Source organism: Chiloscyllium punctatum, chromosome 29, assembly GCF_047496795.1.
Source record: "Chiloscyllium punctatum isolate Juve2018m chromosome 29, sChiPun1.3, whole genome shotgun sequence".
Taxonomy (NCBI): Eukaryota; Metazoa; Chordata; class Chondrichthyes; order Orectolobiformes; family Hemiscylliidae; genus Chiloscyllium; species Chiloscyllium punctatum.
Window position 1 is genome coordinate 27,529,189 of NC_092767.1, and position 25,396 is coordinate 27,554,584.

The window sequence follows — 25,396 nt, forward strand, 5'->3', positions numbered from 1 at the left end:
GAGGGATGAGTTAGTGGAGGAGAGGGATTATAGAGGGAGAGGGATTACGGAGGGTTAACGAAGAGAGGGAGAGGTATTCCAGAGGGAGATCAGTTCCGGGGGGGAGAGGGAGTGAAAGTCGGAGTCATTCGTTGAATCTTGGGGAAAAGGAAAGACAAGAGTCTAACAAGGAGAGGGGACTGGCTGTTGCGACCTCTCCAGCAAATTGCAGCCACTCCTTCCCCACGGCCTAGTGGAGGCAGTGCTGCCCAGCACAGAGAGCATCCATTCTGCATTTGCCTATCACCTGTAGGCTGGGGACATTGCCCTCTGGAAAGTGCCATGCCCAAGCTGAGCCAGCGTTGTACCCACTGGTCGTGCCTCAGATCAGCAGTGTGTGTGCTCAGTGTGGTGTTGTTGTGCCAAAGGATGCTGGTCCAGAGAGGAGGGGGCCGGCTGACCCTCAGGCTGGTGAAACCAGGCACCAGTCCAATGCAGGAACACCTCCTCCTGGTCGAGGAGAACTCCACCTGCTGGCAGATCATCTAGGGGGACAGGCAGGAGGTCGAAAGGGCCCTCCTCAACTCCATTACAGTCTCCCTCAAGCACCAGGCCGTCACTGAGGGAGATTATCTGAACATGACCCGAAAATGCAGATCGTTTGTGAGGGCCCGCAAGTATATCACTGTCCCCCTGAGCCCTGAGGAGGAACACTTCCCCTTGGCTTACTCCATGGTCATCCACCAGAGCATTGAGATGTTCGAGAGGCTTCTACGGAGCATTTACGCCCCACAGAATGTCTACTGTATCCACGTGGACCGCAAATCCCCGAGTCAATTTCATGCGGCCGTTCGGGCCATCGCTTCGTGTTTCCACAATGTCTTTGTCTCAGCCAAGCTGGAGTGGGTCACCTATGCTGGCTGGAGCAGAGTTCAGGCAGATCTCAACTGCATGAAGGACCTGCTAGAGAGCCCTGTCCCCTGGAGGTACTTCATCAACGTGTGTGGCCAAGACATCCCCCTGAAGACCAACTGGGAGATAGTCCGCAGCCTCAGAGCTCTGAACAGCTCCAATGTGATTGAGTCGGATCCTGCACCAGGGTTGAAAAAGGTAACCACATTCCTGTCTGCTGGGCCTTTCTCCATCCAAGTGTTTTCCATCCTCCCTCCCCCCCCTCCAGTTCTTCATTCCTGCCTGTTACAAAGGGGTAACGGAAGGGTAAACCCTTTGTAACCCCTCTATCTCTATAACCCCTCTCCCTTTTGTAATCCCTCTCCTCCACTAACTTATCCCTCTCCCTCAGTAACTCCTCTCTGTAACAAAGAGAGACAGGGTTGTTACAACAGTTCAATTGCATGGAGGGAGGTTCAGAATGTACAAAGGAATATAGGAGGAGTTGGAGAGTTGAGCTGCAAACAGAATAGAAGGGCAATTGATGTTTCAGGTCGGAAACTTGCATCAGAACCCAGGGAGAGGAAAGGGCTGCAGAATGGGGGTGTGGGACTGGGGAAAGGTAGGTGGGATGGCAATTGGTGGATGCAGGGAGAAGGTGGCTGTGATTGGACAGTGGGTGGGGTGGAGCAGATGGGTGGAAGGGAACATGGTCAGGTGAAAGGAATGGGGTAGAAAGAGGGGGGTGAGCCTGGGATAAGGAGGGATATAGACTGATTACGAGAGTATACAGGAATGTAGGTAGGTTAAGAGTGTAGGAGAAAGTGAGGACTACAGATACTGGAGATCAGAGTCAGGCGTGTGGCACTGGAAAAGCACAGCGGGTCAGGCAGCATCTGAAGAATCAATGTTTCGGACATAAGCCCTTCATCAGGAATGAGGTTTGTGGACCAGGAGGCCGAGAGATAAGTGGGATGGGTGTGGGGCTGGGGGTGGTAGGTAGCTGGGAATGTGATAGATGAAGGTATCGGTAGGGGGGCGGGGGGTTGTAGAAGGTCAAGGGGACAGGTGGGAAGGAAGATGGACCAGTCAGGAGGGTGGTGCTAAGTTGGAGACTTGGGACTGCGATAAGGTGAGGTGGGGAAATGATGAAACTAGTGAAATCAACATTGCAACCAGGCGGATCAGGGTTCCAAGGTGGAATATCCAGGCATCAGGACCTGCATTCCCTTGGTGGGAGGGGGAGTTAGTGTTCCGCCACGGGGTGGTGGGGTTGGTTGGTGAGTGTGGGTGTCCCAGAGATGTTCTCTGAAACAATCCGCAAGTAAGAGTTCTGTCTCCCCGATGTAGAAGACACCACATTGGGTACAATGGATGCAGTAGATGACATTGGTGGAGGTACAAGTATATTTGTCAGATGTGGAAGGATCCTTTGGAGCCTTGGACGGAGGTGAGGGGGGAGATGTGGGTGCAGGTTTTGCACTTTTCAGAGGCCAGGGAAGGTGGGTTGGTGAGGGTGTGGATCTGACAAGGGAGTTGCAGAGGGAACAGTCTCTGAAATGCAGATGGACTGCAGAGGGAAATATGTCCCTAATGGTGCAGTCTGTGTGTAAGTGGCAGAAGTGGTGGAGGATAATGCAATGTGTCCGGATGTTGGTGGGGTAGAAGGTGAGGACCAAGAGGTTCTGTCCCTGTTGCGTTGGGAGGGGTGTGGTTCAAGGGTAAGGTACAGGAAATGAAGCAGATGCACTGGAGGGCATTGTCAACCATGTGGGAGAGGAAGTTGTAGTTTTTGGAGGTAGGACACCATCTGGGATGTTCTGTGGTGGAAGTGGTCCTCCTGGGAACAGATGCAGTAGAGGCAGAGAAATTGGGAATAAGGGATAGTGTTTTTACAGGGGCAGGGTGGGAGGAGGTGTATTCCAGGTAGCTGTGGGAGTTGGTGGGTTTGTCGTAGATGTCCACGGTTAGTCGGTTGCCAGAGATGGAGGAGTCCAGGAAGGGGAAGGAGGTGTCCGAGATTGTCCGGGTGAATTTGAGGTCAGGTTGGAAGGTGTTGGCAGAATTAGAATTAATGAACTTTTCAACCACCTCATGCAAATACGAGGTAGTGCCAATCCAGTCATCAATGTAGTGGAGGAAAAGGTGGGGAATGGTGCTGATGGATGAAGAGGCAGGCATATTTGGGGCCTATGTGGGTGCTTATGGCTACCCCTGAAGAGTTAAGAGTGAACAAAAAAGAATGTAAGTTTGGTTCAGAGCATGTAAAGGATTATTCTGAGGTTGATAGTGAAATAGTCTCACAAACTTGATTGAGTTTTTTGAAGTAATAAAGGAGGATTGATGAGGGCAGAGCGGAAAATGTGATCTATATGGATTTCAGTAAGGTATTCGACAAGGTTCCCCATGGGAGACTGATTAGCAAGATTGGATCTCATGGAATACAGGGAGAACTAGCCATTTGGATACAGAACTGGCTCAAAAGGTAGAAGACAGAGGGTGGTGATGGAGGATTGTTTTTCAGACTGGAGACCTGTGACCAGTGGAGTGCCATAAGGATCGGTGCTGGGCCCTCTACTTTTTGTCATTTACATAAATGATTTGGATGCAAGCGTAAGAGGTACCGTTAGTAAGTTTGCAGATGACACCAAAATTGAAGGTGTCGTGGACAGCAAAGAGGGTTACCTCAGATTACAACAGGATCTGGACCAGATGGGCTAATGGGCTGAGAAGTGGCAGATGGAGTTTAATTCAGATAAATGCGAGGTGCTGCATTTTGGGAAAGCAAATCTTAGCAGGACTTATACACTTAATGGTAAGGTCCTAGGGAGTGTTGCTGAACAGAGACCTTGGAGTGCAGGTTCATAGCTCCTTGAAAGTGGTGTCGCAGGTAGATAGGATAGTGAAAGCAATGTTTGGTATACGCTCCTTTATTGATCAGACTATGGAGTACAGGAGTTGGGAGGTCATGTTGCGACTGTACAGGACATTGGTAAGGCCACTGTTGTAATATTGTGTGTAATTCTGGTCTCTTTCCTTTTGGAAAGATGCTGTGAAACTTGAAAGGATTCCAAAATGATTTACAAGGATGTTGCCTGGGTTGGAGGATTTGAGCTATAGGGAGAGGTGGAACAGGCTGAGGTGGTTTTCTCTGGAATGTTGGAGGCTGAGGGGTAACCTTATGGAGGTTTACAAAATTATGAGGGGCATGGATAGGATAAATAGACAAAGTCTTTTCCCTGGGGTCAGGGAGTCCAGAACTAGAGGGCATAGGTTTCGGGTGAGAGGGGATAGATATAAAAGAGACCTAAAGGACAACATTTTCACGCAGAGGGTGGTACGTGTATGGAATGAGCTGCCAGAGGATGTGGTGGAGGCTGGTACAATTGCAACATTTAAGAGGCATTTGGATGGGTATATGAATAGGAAGGGTTTGGAGGGATATGGGCCAGGTGCTGGCAGGTGGAACTGGATTGGGTCGGGATATCTGGTCGGACCGAAGGATCTGTTTCCATGTGTACATCTCTGACTGTAAGTGGGTACTGCAGATGCTGGAGATTACAGTCAAGATTAGAACAGTGTTGGAAGAGCATCGCAGGTCAGGTAGCATTCGCGGATCAGGAAACCCCGACATCAAGAATAACTTCACAGAGGCCATTATCCAGTCACCAACTCACCCTTTTGTTTACACATGGAGTCCTTGACACGGATGCAGCTTCCTCAGAGCCAGCTCAGAGTGAACAGAACATCTGATCGTCTTGTTTATTTTTTTCAGAAGCAGCCTCAGGAGTAGCAGTCGAAGTTATCCCCAGGTGTAGGTAGGCCCAGGCAGCAGCAGCAGGGGTGCAGGCGAGGTCCAGGCTTCAGTAGCAAGAGCAGGCCCAGACTATAGCAGCAGTGGTGGTAGTAGCTGCCTGTGCAGCTGAGCACAGCTTCAAATTAACAGAAATAAGCAGAAAGAAACCCCAGAAAACAAATCACAACAAACTATGAAAAAAAAATTAAAAATAAACTGCTCCTCAGTAGGAAGACACCAACAGCAGCACATAGGACACACTGAGGCTGTTTTGAAGTCAGTCTCCTCAAGAGGATTGAAGAGTCCTTCATATGCTGATCCAGCTCCCCTAGAGCCAGCTCTCAGTGAGCAGATCCCTTGACATGCCTGTTTATTTTTCTTCCACTTCCACCCGATAGCAGTCATGCTTATTTTTCCCTAGTACCCATGTCAAGTGTGTTGGTGTTTTTCACTGCATCTGACAAATGTGTAAATCTTAATTTATGTGGGAAATAGAACTCACTCACTTCATTAATTTCAGTCCAAGACAAGATCTGCTGCAGCAGTATCATCAGATATACTCTTGCAAGAGTGGTGTCTACAAGGTAGGCACACAGTACAAAACCTTGATACAATTCATTTCCCTTTCCCTCCTCCCACTACTCTAAACCCATCGCCCATTCCTCTGGTTTATCTCTTGCCTTATCTGGCCTTGTGCGTAACAGTACAGGTTTTGCTTGGCCATTTCACCACATCCCTCTGTGGTCTATTGTTAGCGTATATATCCTCCTTCACTGCAATCTGCTTCCTTGCTTGCAAAAGCAACATTTCCTCTCATTCTTCATCCACACTGAGCCTTATGACCTCTTGATTGTGGTTTTTGTTTTTGCAGAAGCGGGAAACAGATGCTTATAACTGTTTGTACAAGTATATCTAGCTTAACCTACACTCCCCTTCCTCTTTCATGATTCAGCTTTGTGATTTTCACAGACAACATTTATAATTGCTCCTCAATTTATATTCCTTCACCAGGAAGAAAAGAAACAGACAGTCCTGTTTATTTATATTTTATTAAACAATTCACAGTTTATACAAACAATTACATTTACAGCTGTATACAGAGAAACAGCAATTTTACAAGGGAGGGGAATGACAAAGCCAAGCCCTAAACCCTGACATTCAAGCGGTTTTCAGGGAAAGGAGGACAAACCTCAAATCCCAGTTTCAATCATTACAAACAGTAACAATGACATTCATACATATAAGACAGTCCACTTGTGCAATAAACAGTACATACAATACAGACCCCCCAAAATCCCAGCAAGTCTTCTCCCCACCCCACCCCAATCCCTCCCACCTTCTGGCCACTCTAAGGCAGCACGCCCCTACGTACCTTCCGGCTCTCGATCCGCCCTGACACACCTTACGACTGGGGCAGCAGCGCTGAGGACTGCTTCTGGCTCTCTGTCTGCCCCTCTGCACCTTCTGGCTCTTGGCTGCTCTGAGACACCTTCCGACCACGTCTAGGACAGCCCATCCAGATTACCCCTTCTCAGGACAACTGCACTCAGAATGGCCTACTCATCTACTGGCTCTAGGGGCAACTGGCATCAGGGTGGCCTACCCACCCTCTGGTTCTCCAGGTGACAGCTTTCAGGACAACCCTTGAACATCCCAGTTCACAGTAAGGCCTGCAGACCCAGGGACACACAAGACAGTGCAGGTGATAAGCCCAACAAGAAACACAATAGAGTTAATTGTGAAAAAACAGAGTCCTTTCTGGTACACAGAGACCAAATATACAGTCGTCAAAAAAAATAGAGTTCTCAGGAACAGAGTCTACTCCAGTTTACAACATGTGTTGTCAGAAATAGAGTCCACTGCTAAAAACAAGGTCTACAACCAAAGGCAGCAAATGCACACCCCACAGCACACAGGTGTTCAGTCTCCATGGAGTCCTGGCACATCCTTGGAGAGCCAGGCCCACTCACAGGAACACAGTACATTGTAAAGGTGGTTAACTCACAGGGGTTTTGGTCCACTCCTGAAGGGAAGGTCTTCTCCCAAACTCCAGGATACAGCAAGTGCTCACCTCCCAGCACACACACAGATGTTCAATCTTCAGAGGCCCAGTCTCAGGGCTAGGCCTCCCCATAGGAACAGCTCCTCTGGTAAAATGTATGTCTTCCACAAGGGCCAAGTCCAAACAGTGAGGACACATACAAAAAACAAAGAAAACTAGAGTCCAAGGGCTAAGCCCTACCACAAAATTAACATTGTCCTTTTCTCAAAAGTGAAGAAAAGAGTAACACACAGACTATAACCAGTCAGTGAAAGAACAGTCCCCTAATGAGAACTGAGTTACACCTGAAACACAGTATGTACATCAGGAGTTTAACAATCAGTCCTCCCTAAAGGAATGCCAGTTAACAAACTGGCTAAATAATTCAGCCAGTTCAGGAATCAGGTTTCCGCCACACAAAAGACAAGCACAAACCAACAGAAACACACTGATTGTGACCCAGCCAGCACAGTCAGTCCCCTAAATTGAGAAGACCGCTGAATCTCCTGTTTATAAATTTTATAAATAAACAGTTACAAAACAGTTTACAAAAACAGTTAACATTTACAACTGTATACAAGAGACAGCAATTTTACAAGGGAAAGGAGCATTCCCCGTTTCTTTTTTTATTTTATTAAACAAATACAAAAAAGAGGTTACTGCACAACAGTTAACATTTACATCTGCATACATTAGCAATTTTACAAGGGAGAGGAGCAGCAAAGCTAGGCCTCAAGGACTGTCCACCCCAGTACCCACCTGGGGTGACAGCGCTGAGGACAGCTACCCACCTTCTGGCTCTCGGTCTGTCCCTACGTACTATTGGGCTCTCACCCACCCTGATGCACCATCTGGCCAGTGGGCTATCCTGGCACACCTTTCGGCCACCTCTAGGACAGCCTGTCCCCTTCCCTGGGACGACAGCGTGCAGGGCAGCCCACAAGCCTTCTGGATCTCAGCCCGCCCCTACACGCTTTCTGGCTCTTGGCTGCTCTGACACAGCTTTCGACCACCTCTAGGACAGCCCGTCCCGATTACCCCTTTTCGGGATGACGGTGCTCAGAATGGTCTACCCACCATCTAGCTCTCGGAGAGACTGTCATCAGGGTGGCCTACCCACCCTCCGGCTTTCGGGACAGCCTACCAACCTTCAGGTTCACAGGATGGCCTACCCACTCGCCGGCTCTTGGGGTGACAGCTTTCAGGACGACCCACGAGCCTCCCAGCTCACAGTAAGACCTGCCAGACCCAGGGACATGCAAGACAGTGCAGGTGATAAGCCCAACAAACCATATGACAGTTAATTACCATCAAACAGAGTCCTTTCTAGTCCAGAGTCCATTAGTACAGACATTTTTCTTCAAAATGTAGAGTCCATTTCCAGGCCTGAGGGGTGGAGAGAATGCCATACAAGGCCTTGATGAGACCACATCAGAATCAGTCTGTACATTTTTCTCTCATTTAAAACAGCAAGTTTCACCTGCCTTTTTCCTAGGATGAAGGGTTTATCTTATGAAGGAAGGTTGAACAAATTGGCTTTTACACATTTAAGTTTGGGAATCTGAGAGATCTTTTTGAAATGTATAAATTTCTCTGAGGGGACATGATAAGGTAGTTGATGGGACATTGCTTTCTCTTGTAGGTTTGACAAGATGTTCTGGAGAATAAGATATCGTCAGAGTCCTACAGCACTGAAACATACCCTTTCGTCCAACTCATCCATGCCAACCAGGTATCCTAATTGGAACTAGTCCCATTATCCTGTGTTTGGTCCATATCCCTCTAAACTTGTCCTATTTATGTTGTCTGTTAAATCTTGTAATTGTACCCACTACAACAATTCTTTTTGGCAACTTGCTCCGTATTTGCACCACCCTCAGGTCTCACCTTAAACCTATGCCCTCTGGGTTTGGACTCCCCCATCCTGGGGCTATTCACTTTTATTGATTTCCCCCACAATTTTATAAACCTCTATATGGTCACCCTTTACCCTCCAATACTCCAGTGAGAAAAGTCATAGCCTATCTAGCCTCTCCTTATAACTAAAACCCTGCAGTCTTGGCAACATCTTTATAAATCTATTCTGCATCCTTTGCAGTTTAACAACACCCTTCCAACAGCAGGCCGATCACAAATTTACCCAGTACTCCAAAAGTGGCCTCACCAATGCTTTGCAGAATTATTTTCCCCTGAGAGGGCTGTTACACTGTGTAAATCTCTTCTGTACGAAGTTGTGAAGGCTGAGTTGATGAAGTTATGAAAGGGTGAGCAAGGTGACCTTTTTTTAAAAAAAGATAAGGACCCCAGGGCAACCGATAGAAATGTGGAATTGAAATTGCAACCAGAAGAGCAGTGATCTTCTTGAATGGTGGAGCAGACTTGAAGGGACGAATCGCTGACTTTTGCTATGATATTGGTGGAGACAGGTTATGCCTTAGTTCAAGTAAAGAGGAGGGAGTTTTCTGACCACTCAGCTAAGGGCTTTGGTGTCCCTCCTGATAACATGAACCTTGAAGTTAATCTCCCTCTGCGCCAGTCACAGAATTAAAGAATTCTTGCGGAAGGATGCCATTCAGCACATCGTGTATGTCATTATTCCACATCTAGTACCAATCTCCTGCATTTCCATACTCAACTCTGGCAACATCCTTGTAAATCTTTTCTGAACCTTTTCAAGTTTCACAACATCCTTCCTATCGCAGGGAGACCAGAATTGCATGCTGTATTCCAGAAATTGCCAAACCAATGTCCTGTTCAGCCACAGCATGACCTCCTCAGTACTACACACAATGCACTGACCAATAATGGCAAGCGTAGCAAACGACTTCTTCACTAACCTATCTATCTGCGACTCCTTTTTCAAGAAACTATGAATCTGCATTCCAAGATCTCTTGTTTCATCATCACTTCCCAGACTTTACCATGAAGTGTATTATTCCTGCCCTGATTTGCCAAACCAAAATAGAGCACCTCACATTTATTGACATGAGACTCCATCTGGCACTCCCGGCCTATTAGCCCATCTGATCAAGATCCCGTTGTACTCGGAGGTTGACCTCATTGAAATGGACAGTATTAAGGGGCTTGACTGGGTAAATGCTGAAAGGATGATTCTCCTCATGGGAGAGTCCAGGACCAGGGGGGGTATTGTCTCAGAATAAAGGGGCACCAGTTTGAGACTGAGATGAGGTGGAATTTCCTCTCTCAGAAGGTTGTGAATCTTTGGAATTCCTTGCCACAGAGAGCTGTCCTTGTATATATTTAAGGCTCAGATAGATAGATTCTTGCTCAGTTGGGGAATTAAACATTACGGGGATAGGGCAAGAACATGGACTTGAGGAATGTTGAATCAGCCACGATCCGAGTGAAGCTGGCTTGAGGGACCAAATGGCCGACTCCTGTCCCGACTTGTTAATGGTCTTACATTTACTGATGAACCTGTTCAAAGATGTTATCGCACAACTCTGGAACAGAAGCGACTTGAACCTGGGTCTCCGAGGCTCACACCACATGGATCCTAGTTTACTTTATATCATGCACTTGACATTCATGCTGGTAGTTACGGCTGCAATTCGCACCAACCTGCCTTAGATCAAATTAATGAAGCAAAGCCAGTGCAGGTTTTCAAAAGGTAAGTCTCCAACCTCGCATCATGCATTGATGAAGTAGCTGAGAATTTGGATGCAGAGAATATTGTCTGAACTGGATTCAATGAAGTGTTTCACTAGGCACTAGATAAAAACAGCTGAACAACAAAATTGACAACACAAGCCCTGATTCATGGATCTTGTTTTGGACGAGAGGTTGGTAGGTTGGTAGGTGGGAATGATCCACACAGCTGGGACATATAAACATCAAGACCCGGAGCAGGAGAAGATGATTTGGCTCTCCATGAGGCCCACCATACTATATGATCGTGGCTAATCCTCTATCTCAATGCCATACTAACACTTTCTCCCCATGCCTTTGATGGTTTTGAAACCTAAATATTTGTTAATCGCATTCTTGGAAATATTCAATGACTCAAACTCCACAGCTTCCTGTGGTACAGAATTCCATAACTTCACTATCCTGTAAGTTAAATGTTTCCGTTTCTCAGCCCTAAATAGACGACTGCTTTTATTCAATATGTCAGTGATATCAATCTTGGAGTATGTGGCAGAATGCCCATATTCGGGGCAATGATAAACCTGGAGGATTGGCAAATGGTGAGGATGATGTGAATTGTCCAGAGTCACCACAGTGAACAGACAGCATCCAGTCAGAGGTGAATACAGAAGAGTGTAAGGTGCTATGTTTTGGGAGAAGGATGTGGAGAGATAATAGAAATGTAATGGCACAATCGTAAAGAGTGCGCAGGATTAGAGGGATCTGGCGATAAACATTCATCGACATTAGAAGATGGGGGAGGCCATAAGAGGGTAGAAAAGCAGAAGGCTTCATAAATAGAGGCATTGATGCCAATAAATGGTTGAGTTATGCTGCATGTCGAATTGGTTCAGCCCCAGTTGGATTGTTGTGGTCATTTCCAGTGACTATAAAATGATGTGAGGGCCCTCAGGACAGGGAGATTTTGCAGAATGGTGCCAGGATTTAAGTTGGATGGCACAGTTGGAAAGGTCAACGATGCTCCCATTGGAACAAAGGAGATTGGGGTGAGGTTTATTCAATGGGTACAGGGTGAGCACTCGGTAATGAAGACAAGGAAATATACTTCACTGTTCACCGATTGTACAAGTGCAATGGAATGCAGATGTAAGATTTTGGGTTAGAGGCATGGTGGGGAGATCTGAGGAATTGAAATGCAAATGAAGCCTAAATTACATTTGTATGAGATGATGGCAAGTGCCGATGTAAGTTGGAAAAAGAAAATCTGCTCCCATATATACAAGAAACAAGAGTAGGCCATTGGCCCTTTTGATCCTGTTCCACCATCCACATTCCTGCATACCATCTATCCTCCCCTTGGTAACCAAGGATCCATATCTCCCATGCATGATGCCACAAGGACCGAGGATAAAAGATATCTTTTGACACAATGTAAATAAAGTGTCTTGTGTCTTGCGGAAGGGGTGGCACGGTGGCTCAGTGGTTAGCACTGTTGCCTCACAACGCCAAAGACCTGCGTTCGATTCCAGCCTTGGGCGACTGTCTGCGTGGAGTTTGCACATTCTCCCCATGTCTGCGTGGGTTTCCTCCAGGTGCTCTGGTTTCCTGCCACAATCCACAAAGATGTGCAGGCCAGGTAGATTTGTCGTGCTAAATTGCCCATAGTGTTCGGGTACATTAGTCAAGGGTAAATATTGGGTAGGATAATGGGTGTGGATGGGTTGCTCTTCAGAGGATTGGTGTGGACTTGTTGGGCCAAATGGCCTGTTTCCATACTGTAGAGAATCTAATGTGTGGTGTCCTTCACTCTGAGAGAGGAGCTTTGTATTCAAGTCCTATTCCAGGAGCTGATGGCCATAGGAAGGTGTCTTCATTGCTTTTGTGAGACATTCAAGGGTATGGGCCAAGTGCTACAAAATGGGATGAGAATAGTTCGAAGCTGGTCTTTTTGACCAGTGCAGACACGATGGGCTGAAGGGCAACTTATTATTTTGGTGCTCTAAACCTCAATAACCAGAGAGCATGGAGTCACAGCATCATACAGTATGGAACAGACCCTTCAGTTCAACCAGTCTGCGCTGATCAGTCATCCTAATCTGACCTAGTCCCATTTGCCAGCCTTTAGCACATATCTCTCTAACCTATTCCTATTCATGTCCACATCTAGATGCCTTTTAAATATTGTCATTGTACCAGCCGCCTCCACCACCTCTTGGTAGCTCATTCCAGGCACACATCACCCACTGCATGAAAAAGTAACCCCTCAGGTCTTTCCCCTCTCAACTTAAACCTATGCTTCTAGTTTTTGACTCCCCCACCCTTGGGAAAAGACCTTTGGCTATACAGCCGACCTGGAAGGAATCAAAATGGGGCAAGAACAGAAAAGGAGGTCAGCTAAACAATTCTAAGCAGCAACAGAAAAGTGCAGCCAAGCACGTAGCAGCTAGCTAGCTTACTGAAACTGGCTCCCATTAAGTGAGAAGGCAGGAAGACCGAAACAACACTCAACAGGTGTTGTAGAAGTTTAAGGTCAATGATCTAACGCTAAACGTCATGTACCTAGATCAGGATCTGATTGATCAGTTGTGTTGCTAAGGCTTGAAATCAAAATGTAATTCGTGAAAGGGGAACGCTGATTTGTGTGTAAAAGTGTGATTGCAACTGCCTGATTCAGACTCTCCAGGCAAGGGTGGGCTTTGACCCGGCTGGTTGAGTCTTCTTGCATGTATGTGATAAAGGAAGCTGTGTGAAGTGTACTATCATCTGGCTGATCATTTCAACATCTATCCATGCTCCTCCTGATTTTATGAACTTCTGTAAGGATACCCCTCAGCGTCTGACCCTCCAGGGAAAATAGCCCCAGCCTATTCAACCTCTTACTGTAGCTCAAGCCCTCCAATCTTGGCAACATCCTGGTAAATCTTTTCTGCACCCTCTCAAGTTTAACAACATCCTTTCTTTCGAAGGGCGACCAGAATTGTATGCAGTATTTTAAAAGTGGCCTCACCAATGTCCTCTACAGACAATAGATCACACTTGGTAATGGCAAAGGCATATCAGAGATAATCAAAGATACTCCTACTTATAGACAATAGGTGCAGGAGTAGGCCATTCAGCCCTTCGAGCCAGCACCACCATTTATTATGATCATGGCTAATCATCCACAATCAGTATCCTGTTCCTGCCTCATCCCAATAACCCTTGATTCCACTATCTTTCAGAGCTCTATCCATCTCTGTTACAGCTGCAACATTACATCCCAACTCCTATACTCAATGCCCTGACCAATGAAGGGAAAGGTATCAAACACCTACTTCACCACCCTGTCTATCTGCAATGCAACTTTCAAAGATCTATATCCCTGCACACCATGTCCTTCTCTCTAAGGCAAAAGCTCTGTGTTCAAGTCCCATTCCAGGAGTTGATGACCACAGGAAAGTGTCTCCATTGCACTGGTGAGGCATGAAAGGCAATGTTCCCAGTGCTGGAAAATGAGACTGGAGTAGCAAGGAGCCTGTTTTGCCAGCGCAGACACGATGGGCTCAAGGATCTATTTTTCAGGTGCTCTCAATCTTTATGACCAGAGGGCACAGTTTGAAGCCAGATCCACTGGGAGAGTTTGAGGATGAGTTTTATGTTTGCTCAGCGAATGAGCATTGGGAGATGGTTTGGGAGGCAGGGATATGGGGAAATTGGCAGATGACTGGCACTAGGCAATAGGAGTGAGAAAGGCCTGAGGGGCTGAATGGCCTTGTTCTCCACTGTAAGGTGAGTAACTGAGAGAAGGAGTGTGCATGGATCTTGCTGGAGCTGGGGGCAAGGAGATTGCAGAGGAGTTGGGGAGGGAAAAAGCCACAGGTGAAGTTGAAAAGCTATCATTTCTGCTTTCTCATCTCTCTCACTCTCTCTTGCACTTGCCTTTTAGAAATGTTGGCAATACCACCACGATACCCTCGACCAAGTCGTCTTGACGGCGCAACTCAAAGACCAGCTGAACATCAGCCCCTCCATCTTCATGGGCAGTGCCTACTTCATGGCCTCCAGAGAGTTTGTTGGCCATGTGTTTGACAGTGCCGAGATCCAGGCCTTCCTCAAGTGGTCGGAGGATACCTACAGCCCAGACGAGCATGTGTGGGCTACCCTGCACAGAATGCCCAATGTACCAGGCTCCATCCCCTACACCCAAGGAGCCACCAGGACACTAGGCCGGGCAGTAAAGTGGTCCTTTGAGGCTGGTGACGTTGCGAGGGGTGCCCTATACCCTCCCTGCACGGGAAGGTATCGCCACTTGGTTTGTGTGTATGGGGCAGGAGATCTACATTGGGTGGTCCGTCAGAGATGTTTCTTTGCAAATAAGTTTGACCCCAACATGGACAACACGGCAGTACAGTGCATGGAGGAATATCTCCGAAACAGGACACTTGGTAAAACTGGGGCTGGGTTAGAGGTTGGGACAGAGTAAACCTCGGTGATGGTGGTAGGGGTGGTGGGTGAGACATCGGAAACACTGAGAGACTGGGCACTGTGAAACTGTATAGTATAACACTGGCTGCTGTGGAGGCCAGGCACAGTGAGACTGCATGCTGTAACATGGCCACTGTAACATGAGACAGTGTGAGGCTGGGCACGATAGTGTTGGGCACTGTGGAGATTGGATACCTTAATACTATCCACTGTAACACTGGGCACTGTGAGACTTAGCACTGTAACATTAGTCACTGTAAGAGTCAAAATGTGTGGTGCTGGAAAAGCACGGCAGGTTAGGCAGCATCCAAGGAGCAGGAGAACCGATATTTCAGGTATAAGCAATTCATCAGGAATGTGGGGGAGTAAGGGGTTTGAGAGATAAATAGAGTGAGGGTGGGGCTTTTGGGGAAGGTACCTGGGAAGGTGCTCAGTAAATCCAGTTGGGGGGGGGGTGATTGTGATTGGTCGGTGGGGAAGGTCGAACATATAGTTTGGAAGGAAGATGGACAGGTCAAGAGGGGAGAGCCGACTTGGAGGGTTGGATCTGGGATGAGGTTGGGGGAGAGGAGAGATTTGGAACCTAGTGATGTCAATGTTGATGCCATGTGGTTGAGGGTCCCAAGGCAGAAGATGAGGTGTTCTTCCTCCAGTCGTCAGATAGCTTGGATTTGGTGGTGCAGGAAGTGTCATTGTGGAGTGGGAGGGGGAGTTGAAGCGGTTGGCCACAGGTCGATGGGGTTACTTGTGCCCAGTCTCACAGGGACACATCCACCAATAATACTCAACACTGCACGAGTGGACACTGCATTACTGGAACACTGCACGAGTGAGCACTGCATTACTCGAACACTGCACTCGTGGGCATTGCATTACTGGAACACTGCACTAGTGGGCACTGCATTACTGGAACACTGCATTACTGGAACACTGCACGAGTGGACACTGCATTACTGGAACACTGCACGAGTGGGCATGTACAGCTGGACACTGCAAGACCAGTGTTGTGACCATCACTATTTTTATATTTTTCTCATTTTGGTTTGGAACTGAGTCCAAATTGAGAATTGAACTTTGAACAGTGGCTAGTTCTTCTTTTTAAAAAAACTGGAGACCCAAAAGACTGATGTTTGCTGTGAGGATCTGGCCAGGAAAGGTAATGCAGGTGAATTACTGCTCTCTGAACACAGCAGACGCTTCAGCACCGAGATGTAGTTCTGCTCAGGGACTGACAGCTGGATGGATATTGAATGGGTCAGTCAGTAAGAGGAATGCTGCCAGGCAGGTAACCACAGAGAATGGTGAGAAAGAAAGAAAAAACCATGAGTGACCTCGCTCTGACTGGATTTTGGGCTTGGAGGAAGTGCTTCTTTGGAAGTTGCTGGACTGGTCTGATCTTCTTTTTGGTTTGACTTTGTCTAGTTATTTCCCCAGTTGTTAACTTGTTAAAAGGTCTGAGATGAGAATGTGAGTCTTTGGGAATGAGTATTAGTCTCCACAGTTCTGCAGAATTTGTTCGCATTGACTGGTGACTTTAAGTTCAAACATGGTGTACAGTTCTTGTGCCTGTAATACAACCCAGCATCAAAGGATTTCATGATGGCCTACTATTTATCATTGAAACTGTTATCAACTGGCAAATTAAAATTTTAAACAAGTTTATCTCTTAACTGTCTGCTGGTGTGCGAATTGGGGGGGGGGGGTGCATGGGTTTATGATCATCTGTGTTCTGCATAGTGACATAAACAGAAATTAACAATTTATTAAGTTATAAACTTGACATCCAAGATCTGTTATTTGTAAATTCTGGTTAGGAACAATTGAACGATTTTGAGGGTCATTGAATGGTTAAATGTCACTGTGTTGCAAATCCAGTGATCGGGAGGTTGGTTTTGGTTCAGCTTCATTTTCCTGTATCACCCCGGACACCATACCTCCAGGCACAATAACTCTGGACACTGTCACTCTGTTTAATGAACAGAAATCAGAACACTGCAATGATGTCCACATTTAATTGAGGGTCTCGGCGTGGATTGTATAAAGAATATCAGATATGGAGGAGTGCGTTTCAGACTGGAATCTAATCGAGGGGTTCAGGGTGGTTTCTGTACAAATGACGGAAGCTGACCTATGTGTGTGAATGTCCCGAGTTAGTCTAACATCCATGGATTGTTTAATGGAGCTTGCTTCATACTTCAAGGACTCAGACATCTCCATTTTATCCATCTCCCACCAAAATTGACAGGGCAATGACAGCAGAAGCTATACAAAGAGAAATGTTGTCTCTGTAATGCCACATGTAATGCCATCTGTATACATCCAGGGCAGGAACAATCCTGGGATTGATAAGAGTAAATCTCCCTCCACTCCATCCTCATCAAAAACTCCCAGGACAGGGACAGAATGGTGTTAGGTACAGAGGAAGAACTCACCATGACATTGTTCCCATCATTGTTCCTTTGGCTATGGGTTTGAAATGCCATCCCCACACTGTCAATGACTATAGATCTGTCTCTGAATTTTGTTTCATCATTTAAGATGTATTCAGCCAGGTGAGCCCTCACAGCTCTCTCTCCCTCATAGGCATAGACAGTGTGTCTGTCTCTCCTCTTCTGTCTCCCTATTTCTCTCCCTGTGTGTCTCTCTCTCTCTTTGCCTCTCACTTCTCTGCCTCCCTCCCTCATCTCTGCTTTCTGTGGGTTTTCAGTGGGTTCGTGACACCATTGCGATGTTAAGAGAGACTGTACTATGAATGTCACAGTGTTTGCTGTGCCCTGGAGGGTGGAGGACTAGCTGGTGGGCAGTAAACAAGGTCATTTCCAGCTTGGTGAGCTAGTACCACCCCAGCCTCAAATTTACCTGGACCGTCTCAGAATCCTTCCTCCCCTTCCTAGACCTCTCCATTTCTATCTCGGGCGACCGACTCAACACAGACATTTACTACAAACCGACTGACTCCCACAGCTACCTAGACTACACCTCCTCCCACCCTGCCCCCTGTAAAAACGCCATCCCATATTCCCAATTCCTTCGCCTCCGCCTCATCTGCTCCCAGGAGGACCAATTCCACTACCGAATAGCCCAAATGGCCTCCTTCTTCAAAGGCCGCAATTTCCCCTCCGTCGTGGTCGACGATGCTCTACACCACATCTCCTCCACTTCCCACACCTCCACCCTTGAACCCTGTCCCTCCAATCGCCACCAAGACAGAACCCCACTGGTCCTCACCTTCCACCCCAACAACCTCCGGATACATCGTCATTTCCGCCACCTCCAAACAGACCCCACTACCAGGGATATATTTCCCTCCGCACCCCTATCAGCATTCCGGAGAGACCACTCCCTCCGCAATTCCCTCATCAGGTCCACACCCCCCACCAACCCAACCTCCACTCCCGGCACTTTCCCCTGCAACCGCAAGAAGTGCAAAACCTGCGCCCATACCTCCCCCCTCACCTCCGTCCAAGACCTCAATGGATCCTTCCATATCCATTGCAAATTCACCTGCACCTCCACACACATCATTTACTGTATCCGCTGCACCCAATGTGGTCTCCTCTACATTGGGGAGATAGGCCGCCTACTTGCGGAATGTTTCAGGGAACACCTCTGGGACACCCGCACGAACCAACCCAACCACCCCGTGACTGAACACTTTAACACCCCCTCCCACTCCACGAAGTTCATACAGGTCCTTGGCCTCCTCCATCGCCAGTCCTTGGCCACATGACGCCTGGAGGAAGAGCGCCTCATCTTCTGTCTAGGAACCCTCCAACCACATGGGATGAATGTAGATATATCCAGCTTCCTCATTTCCCTCCCCGCACCTTATCTCAGTCCCAACCCCCAGATTCAGCACCGCCCTCTTGACCTGCAATCTTCTTCCCGACCTCTCCGCCCCCACCCCCTCTCCGGCCTATCACCCTCACCCTCACCTCCTTCCACCTATCGTATTCCCAGCGCCCTTCCACCAAACTCCCCCCCACCTTTTATCTCAGCCCGCTTGGCTCACTAGCCTCATTCCTGAAGAATGGCTTACGCCCGAAACGTCGATTCTTCTGCTCCTCAGATGCTGCCTGGCCTGCTGCGCTTTTCCAGCACCACACGTTTCAACTCTGGTCTCCAGCATCTGCAGTCCTCACTTTCTCCGAGTTAGTACCCAGTGAGGCTGCCTGATGGGTCACTGCGAAAGACACAGACACTTTCAATTGATAGCAATGAGTAGCTGAAGGGAACAATGTTTCCAGATTCACTGAAAAGACCTGCAGTGGGTGGGAGAGAAAGCTGTGGGGACGACCAAAGATATGGGCAACTTCATTGCGTGAGGAAGGAATATAATGTGCAGCAGATATTTCCAAGCTAACTTAGTGACTGATTAAAATTCCCATTCCTTACCCAGTCCATCCTTCTACACCCAAAGGTGATTTTTCCCTGTGGGACAGCAGTGTAGGTCAAACTGCGGGATATGAAGATGGGAACTGTGAAGTGTTCCCAGTCTGAGCCACAACATGAGGAGCACAAGGATTGAGATGATTATTCTGTCGTGGAAGGTGAATGAGTTTTGGAAACAGGGTCCCTGTGATTGACAACACTATAAACCTGGCAGCATCCAGAACCAAAGTAAGGCATCAGAGGAATCACAGATGGAAGTGGGAAGGGACTGGGCAAGGGCAGAAAAAATCGAGTCAATGTTCTGGGGACATGAGTTTGAATCCTACCATGGCAGATGGTGGGAATTGAATTCAATTTCAGGGGAAAAGGAAGGAGTCTTCCCCATTAAAACATTGTTGTGAAAACCCGTCTGATACACTAATGTGCTTTAGGTAAGGAAATTTGCCATTTGACCTGGTCTGGCTTACATGTGACTCCAGACCCACAGCAATGTGCTTGACCTTTAACTACCCTCAAGGCAATTGGGGATGGAAAATAATGCCGGCCCAACCAACGATGTTCCCATTTGTGAACAAATTTAAATAAAGTCCTCCAGCTCTGGTACCCTCCCGGTAATCTTCCTGTGCAAACTCTCCAAGATTGGTGAATTCTTTGGTAATGCAGTTCAGTTCAGTTCCCAGTTCAACGTTTAGCTCAATTAACAGGGTTTGTGTAGCTCTAATTTTAATGTTTGCTTTAATGATTAATTGCATTAGGTACTTATCTGTGATCGTCACTCAACTTGTCGAAGATCATAGAATCCCTACACTGCAGAAAGAGACCATTTGGCCCATTGATTTTACATCAACCCTCCACAACCCAGGCCCTGGTCATGACTCAGGCTGCTTCAGGCACAGCCAACTCCATTTTCACCTGTAGCTCCATGATCAGCTTGTCTTTCTTCCTGCCTCACAATTATTCATCCCTTTGTCTGCCAGATTGCTCTTCTCTCTCTCTTTCTGGGCTCCATCTATTGGAGGAGTGGGACACAAGTAAGTTGTTCTCTCTTACTGGTTCCCTTCATGCGAGTTTCAGGTCTAATCTGGTTGACGATGTCCTCACGAAGTGACGAATTTGGTCCCTAGTGTTACTACTGCGAATCTGAAGCTCCCCAGTCAGAATCTGTTCTCCATCCTTGCCATTTGAAGCACGTCTTTGAGGTGGTGTTTAAAGGGCAATCAACATTTAGGAGTGAAGTGATGTAATAATCAGCAAAAACAAACTAGACGATGTCTGTCTTGCTACCAGTTGTTAGGAAGAAGTACTTTACTGTGTTCATTGTGTGTGTTGCCAATTTCAATGTCGAAGCTGAAACCGAATAGCATTCCTGTTTTAATTCCTCACTCGTGTCTGAAACATACATCTTTAACCCTACATTATGTATCAGTCAGAACTATTTAATGTCTGCTGAAAACACTTCTGGGCCAGACCAGATAAGATTCCCAGATTCCCTTTGGTGAAGGACATGAGTGAAGCAGATGTGTATTTACAGCAATTGGTGTTTGGTTCTGCAATAGGACTATGAAACTAACTTTCAATTCCAGATGGATTAATTATTTGAGATTAAATTCTGCCAATTGCTGGTATTTGTATCCTGGGTCACTGCATCACAAGTCCAGTGAGATTCCCCCAGTCCAACTACATCACAATTTACATTATTCCCCAAATATCAACACCTTAGTTTCCTACAGAACTGTCTGTGCAGCAGCTCATTTGATTCTTCTTCCCCACCACTTACACCCATTTATTACTGTGTAGCTGCTACAGTTTGATTTCAAAATGTGTGCATTTCAGTTGGAAAAATACAAATGATTCTGTAATTTTAACTTTATTAGTTGATTGGTTATTAATCATTTATTTCATTCTGAGATTATGGATTAATCAGTTCATTTCAGATGGAAAGAGGTAGCTCTGATCACTGAGATAATGCAGGGCTGGTGTCTGAGTATTTGTGTGATCAAAGGATCAAGAAGTTGCCAACTATTTGGACTCGATATTACAGTGTGGCGTATTTTTCTCACCTCTATAAAGGATAAAGCAAAACACATGAGACATTACATTGACTCAAGAAAAGCAATTCCTGAAATTCTGAAATAAAATGGGAGCGATGTTGAGTCTTCCTTGTTTCAACAAGACTCAGTGGAAAATTTCAGTAGCAGCTGGTGAGCGTTGGGGTGTGGGTGACAGCCTCAAGCAGAGGGACATGGAGCTGTGATTGTGAAGGGTTTATAGAATCCTAGAGGTCTACAGCATGGAAACAGGCTTTTCAGCCCAATTTGACGATGCCACTCAGTTTTCACTGTTAGATAGTCCCATTTGGCTGTGTTTGGCCCATATACCCCCCCAGTTGTCCCTCACTCCCAGAGAATATGGATAAAGGGGACTCAGTAATAGCAATGCCACTGAATTTCATGATAAAATGGTGAAACTTAACAATAAGTCTCTATACAGAAAGTAATCCTTCATGTCGAGGAAAGAGCAGTAATGAGGTGAGGTGATGTAATGCACATGGGCAGGACAAACAAGTCAAGGAAATACACGATGAACAATTGGACCCTGGGAAGCATTGACAATTAGAGAGATTTGGGGGAATGTACACCAGTCTCTGAAGGTAGATAAAGAATGGAGATAATATACTTGCTTTTATTAGCCTGACATCTTGTTTCTGTCCTTGGGATTTTCACTTGCGATCTTTTCCTCCTTTGAACTCTTTCTCTCCTTCCCTCCATCTGACTGTCACTATCTCATTCTCTGTCTGTTGGTTCTTCTCTTTTTCTCTCAATGCATTTTCTCTCCCTCTTTCTCCCTGGGCCCTCTGCTCTGTCCCAGTGGCAGGGAAGGGGGATTGGGAAGGTTTGGACTTAGTGCCACAAGTTGCTGTACAGTTAATGCAGTAGGATACACATTTCCCCTGTCTCTCCCTGGTTTTACCCTCACGGCTGTCCAAACCGGGCCAGGGGGTGGAGGGATGAGTGGGAGGGGCATAAAGTACCTTTCTCATTGAGAGTGTGATCGGTTTGCTGCAGACTGGAATCTTGCTGTGCATTACAGCAGTCAGTCAAAAGACCAGTTTTCTCTGAACATACTCACCATGTCCTTCAGCCCAGGGGTTGTGAGTCTGTGAGGGGAGGTGGAGTAGCCATGCCCCTGAGTTCTTTAGCGGAGGAATGGGAAGCAAGGAGGTGGTGGGAGAGAGCCAGGGAGAGGGGGAGTGTTTGATGGGGCTTGAGGGGGGAAGGGACTGTTTTAGGAGAAAGAGAGATGGAGGGGTGAGAGGACAAAGAGGCAGAGTATGAGACAGGGTGGAAGAGCGGTCTCCCCACGTAGGGGAGTAACAATGCCATTCGGGGCAATGCCTGAGTAGCTGGACAGCACCAGGATCATTTAATGGGGGGTGTGGGAGGAGAATGGGGGGTTGTTGGTGGTTGTGTTGGTAGGGAGGCATAATGGGCTGAAAGGATTATCTGTGTGATGTGAAGCTTCCATAATTCTGGAACTGGGATCTTGCTGTGCATGAAAGCAGTCAGTTACAGGCCAGTTGGTCCAGTCATTAATCTCTGCGCCAGGGAGTGGGGCTTAGCATGATATGGGGGACAGCAAAATATTTGTGAGGGTACACATTTGGTTAGGAATATATTTGTGAGGGCAAAATAATTGGGGAAGGGCAAACATTTGGGAGGGGAGTAAAATGGGGACAGAATAGGCCAATCAGCTTAACCTCGGTTTTTGGTAAAATTCTAGAATCCATCATTAAGGATGAGGTTTCTAAATTCTTGGAAGAGCAGAGTCTGATTAGAACAAGTCAACATGGATTTAGTAAAGGGAGGTCATGCCTGACAAACCTGTTGGAATTTTTTGAAGAGGTAACAAGTAGGTTAGACCAGGGAAACCCAGTGGATGTGGTCTATCTGGACTTTCAAAAGGCCTTTGATAAGGTGCCACACGGGAGGCTGCTGAGCAAGGTGAGGGCCCATGGTGTTCGAGGTGAGCTGCTGGGATGGATTGAGGATTGGCTATCTAACAGAAGGCAGAGATTTGGGATAAAAGGTTCTTTTTCAGAATGGCAGCCGGTGACGAGCGGTGTCCCGCAGGGTTCGGTGCTGGGGCCACAGCTGTTCGCATTATATATTAATGATTTAGATGAGGGAACCGGGGGCATTCTAGCGAAGTTTGCCGATGATACGAAGTTAGGTGGACAGGCAGGTAGTACTGAGGAAGTGGGGAGGCTACAGAAGGATCTAGACAGGTTGGGAGAGTGGTCCAGGAAATGGCTGATGGAATTTAACGTGAGCAAGTGCGAGGTCTTGCACTTTGGCAAAAAGAATACAAGCATGGACTACTTTCTAAATGGTGAGAAAATTAATAAAGCCAAAGCACAAAGGGATCTGGGAGTGCTAGTCGAGGATTCTCTAAAGGTAAACATGAAGGTTGAGTCTGTGATTAAGAAAGCGAGTACAATGTTGTCATTTATCTCAAGAGGGTTGGAATATAAAAGCAGAGATGTACTACTAAGACTCTATAAAGCTCTGGTTAGGCCCCATTTGGAGTACTGTGTCCAGTGTTGGTCCCCACACCTCAGGAAGGACATACTGGCACTGGAACGTGTCCAGCGGAGATTCACACGGATGATCCCTGGAATGACAGGTCTAGCATATGAGGAACGGCTGAGGATACTGGGATTGTATTCGTTGGAGTTTAGAAGATTAAGGGGAGATCTAATAGAGAAGTACAAAATAATACATGGCTTTGAAAAGGTGGATGCTAGAAAATTGTTTCTGTTAGGCGAGGAGACTAGGACCTGTGGACACAGCCTTAGAATTAGAGGGGGTCATTTCAGAACAGAAATGCGGAGACATTTCTTCAGCCAGAGAGTGGTGGGCCTGTGGAATTCATTGCCACGGAGTGCAGTGGAAGCCGGGACGTTAAATATCTTCAAGGCCGAGATTGATAGGTTCTTGTTGTCTAGAGGAATTAAGGGCTACGGGGAGAATGCTGGTAAGTGGAGCTGAAATGCGCATCAGCCATGATTGAATGGCGGAGTGGACTCGATGGGCCGAATGGCCTTACTTCCACTCCTATGTCTTATGGTCTTATGGTCTTAGAATAGGGGGATGCAGTATTGTGTGGGCACTTTCAGATCGAAGAGAAAAAGACAGGGTGAAAGAGAGAATGAGAGAAAGAGACAGAGGGAATAAGTGACAGAGAGAAGAGAGGAAGAGTGGGGATGAAGAAACAGGAACAGAGAGAGAACAGAGAGATTGAGGAGGAGGAGAGCAAGCGAAGAAAAGAGAGAGAGAGCTGTAGAATCTCAGAGAGGGAGAGAGAGAAGGGCAGATGGAGAGATAGGGAAGAGAGAGAGAAAGATGGCGATGGAGAGAAAGAGAAGGACAGTGAGAGGGAGATAGAAAGAGGGAGGCAGACAAAAGGACAGAGAGAGAGAGAGAGAGAAAAAATAGGAAAAGTCAGACAGGGACAAACAGAAGTTAAGAAATGGACAGACTGAAGTGGTGATACTCATATTCCAGTTAGTCCCAGCTCTCTTGGTGGTGTCTCATATTCCCTCTCTCCCATGGGAATGTATCAGTGTGTTGTATATTTGTGAGTAATCTCGGTGTCTGTGTCTCTGTCCAATGGAGTGTCTTTTGTTTTGGGGGTTAATTCCCTCTTTCTCTTGTGTTTAAAATGATCCCCTCTGCTGAACACCCCTTGCCACTGCACAAACATCAACAGCATTTCCTTCGAGTGAACGTTTTTGGAATTGAAGTAACAGGTTGTTATTCCATCAAAAAGTCTGATCCACTGCATTACTTCCTTGATGTAAAACATGCTGTGCCAGCAGCTACCCTGACATATACAATGTACTGGGGGAATGTTCAGCTCAGTGTTGTTGTTACTGCAAACATTAATAAACTTTCAATTGTTAGCTGGCAACAAGTAGTCCCTTCAATATTACCTTACTCCCACCCTGATATACTTTCCAACCATCAATAACCACAAAGCAGTCTGGGGTTATTTAGCACCTAAATGTGATCTTCAATAAATCACCTCACTTTCACACAATGATTCAAACAACATGAAAAATGACAAATAAAAACTGGAAGAACTGCGGATGTTGTAAATCAAAAACAAAAACAAAAGTTGCTGGAAAAGCTCAGCAGGTCTGGCAGCATTGGCGGAGAGAAATC

General features: G+C 46.7%; 1 protein-coding gene across 1 annotated transcript; it reads left to right on the forward strand.

Annotated features, from left to right (window-relative positions):
- Positions 1-644: 644 nt before the first annotated feature.
- On the forward strand, positions 645-14,778 carry LOC140454331 (beta-1,3-galactosyl-O-glycosyl-glycoprotein beta-1,6-N-acetylglucosaminyltransferase 3-like). Its single transcript, XM_072549050.1, has 2 exons — positions 645-1,089; positions 14,242-14,778. The coding sequence occupies exons 1-2, from the start codon at positions 712-714 to the stop codon at positions 14,776-14,778; spliced, it is 915 nt and encodes a 304-aa protein (XP_072405151.1). The 5' UTR covers positions 645-711.
- Positions 14,779-25,396: the final 10,618 nt, after the last annotated feature.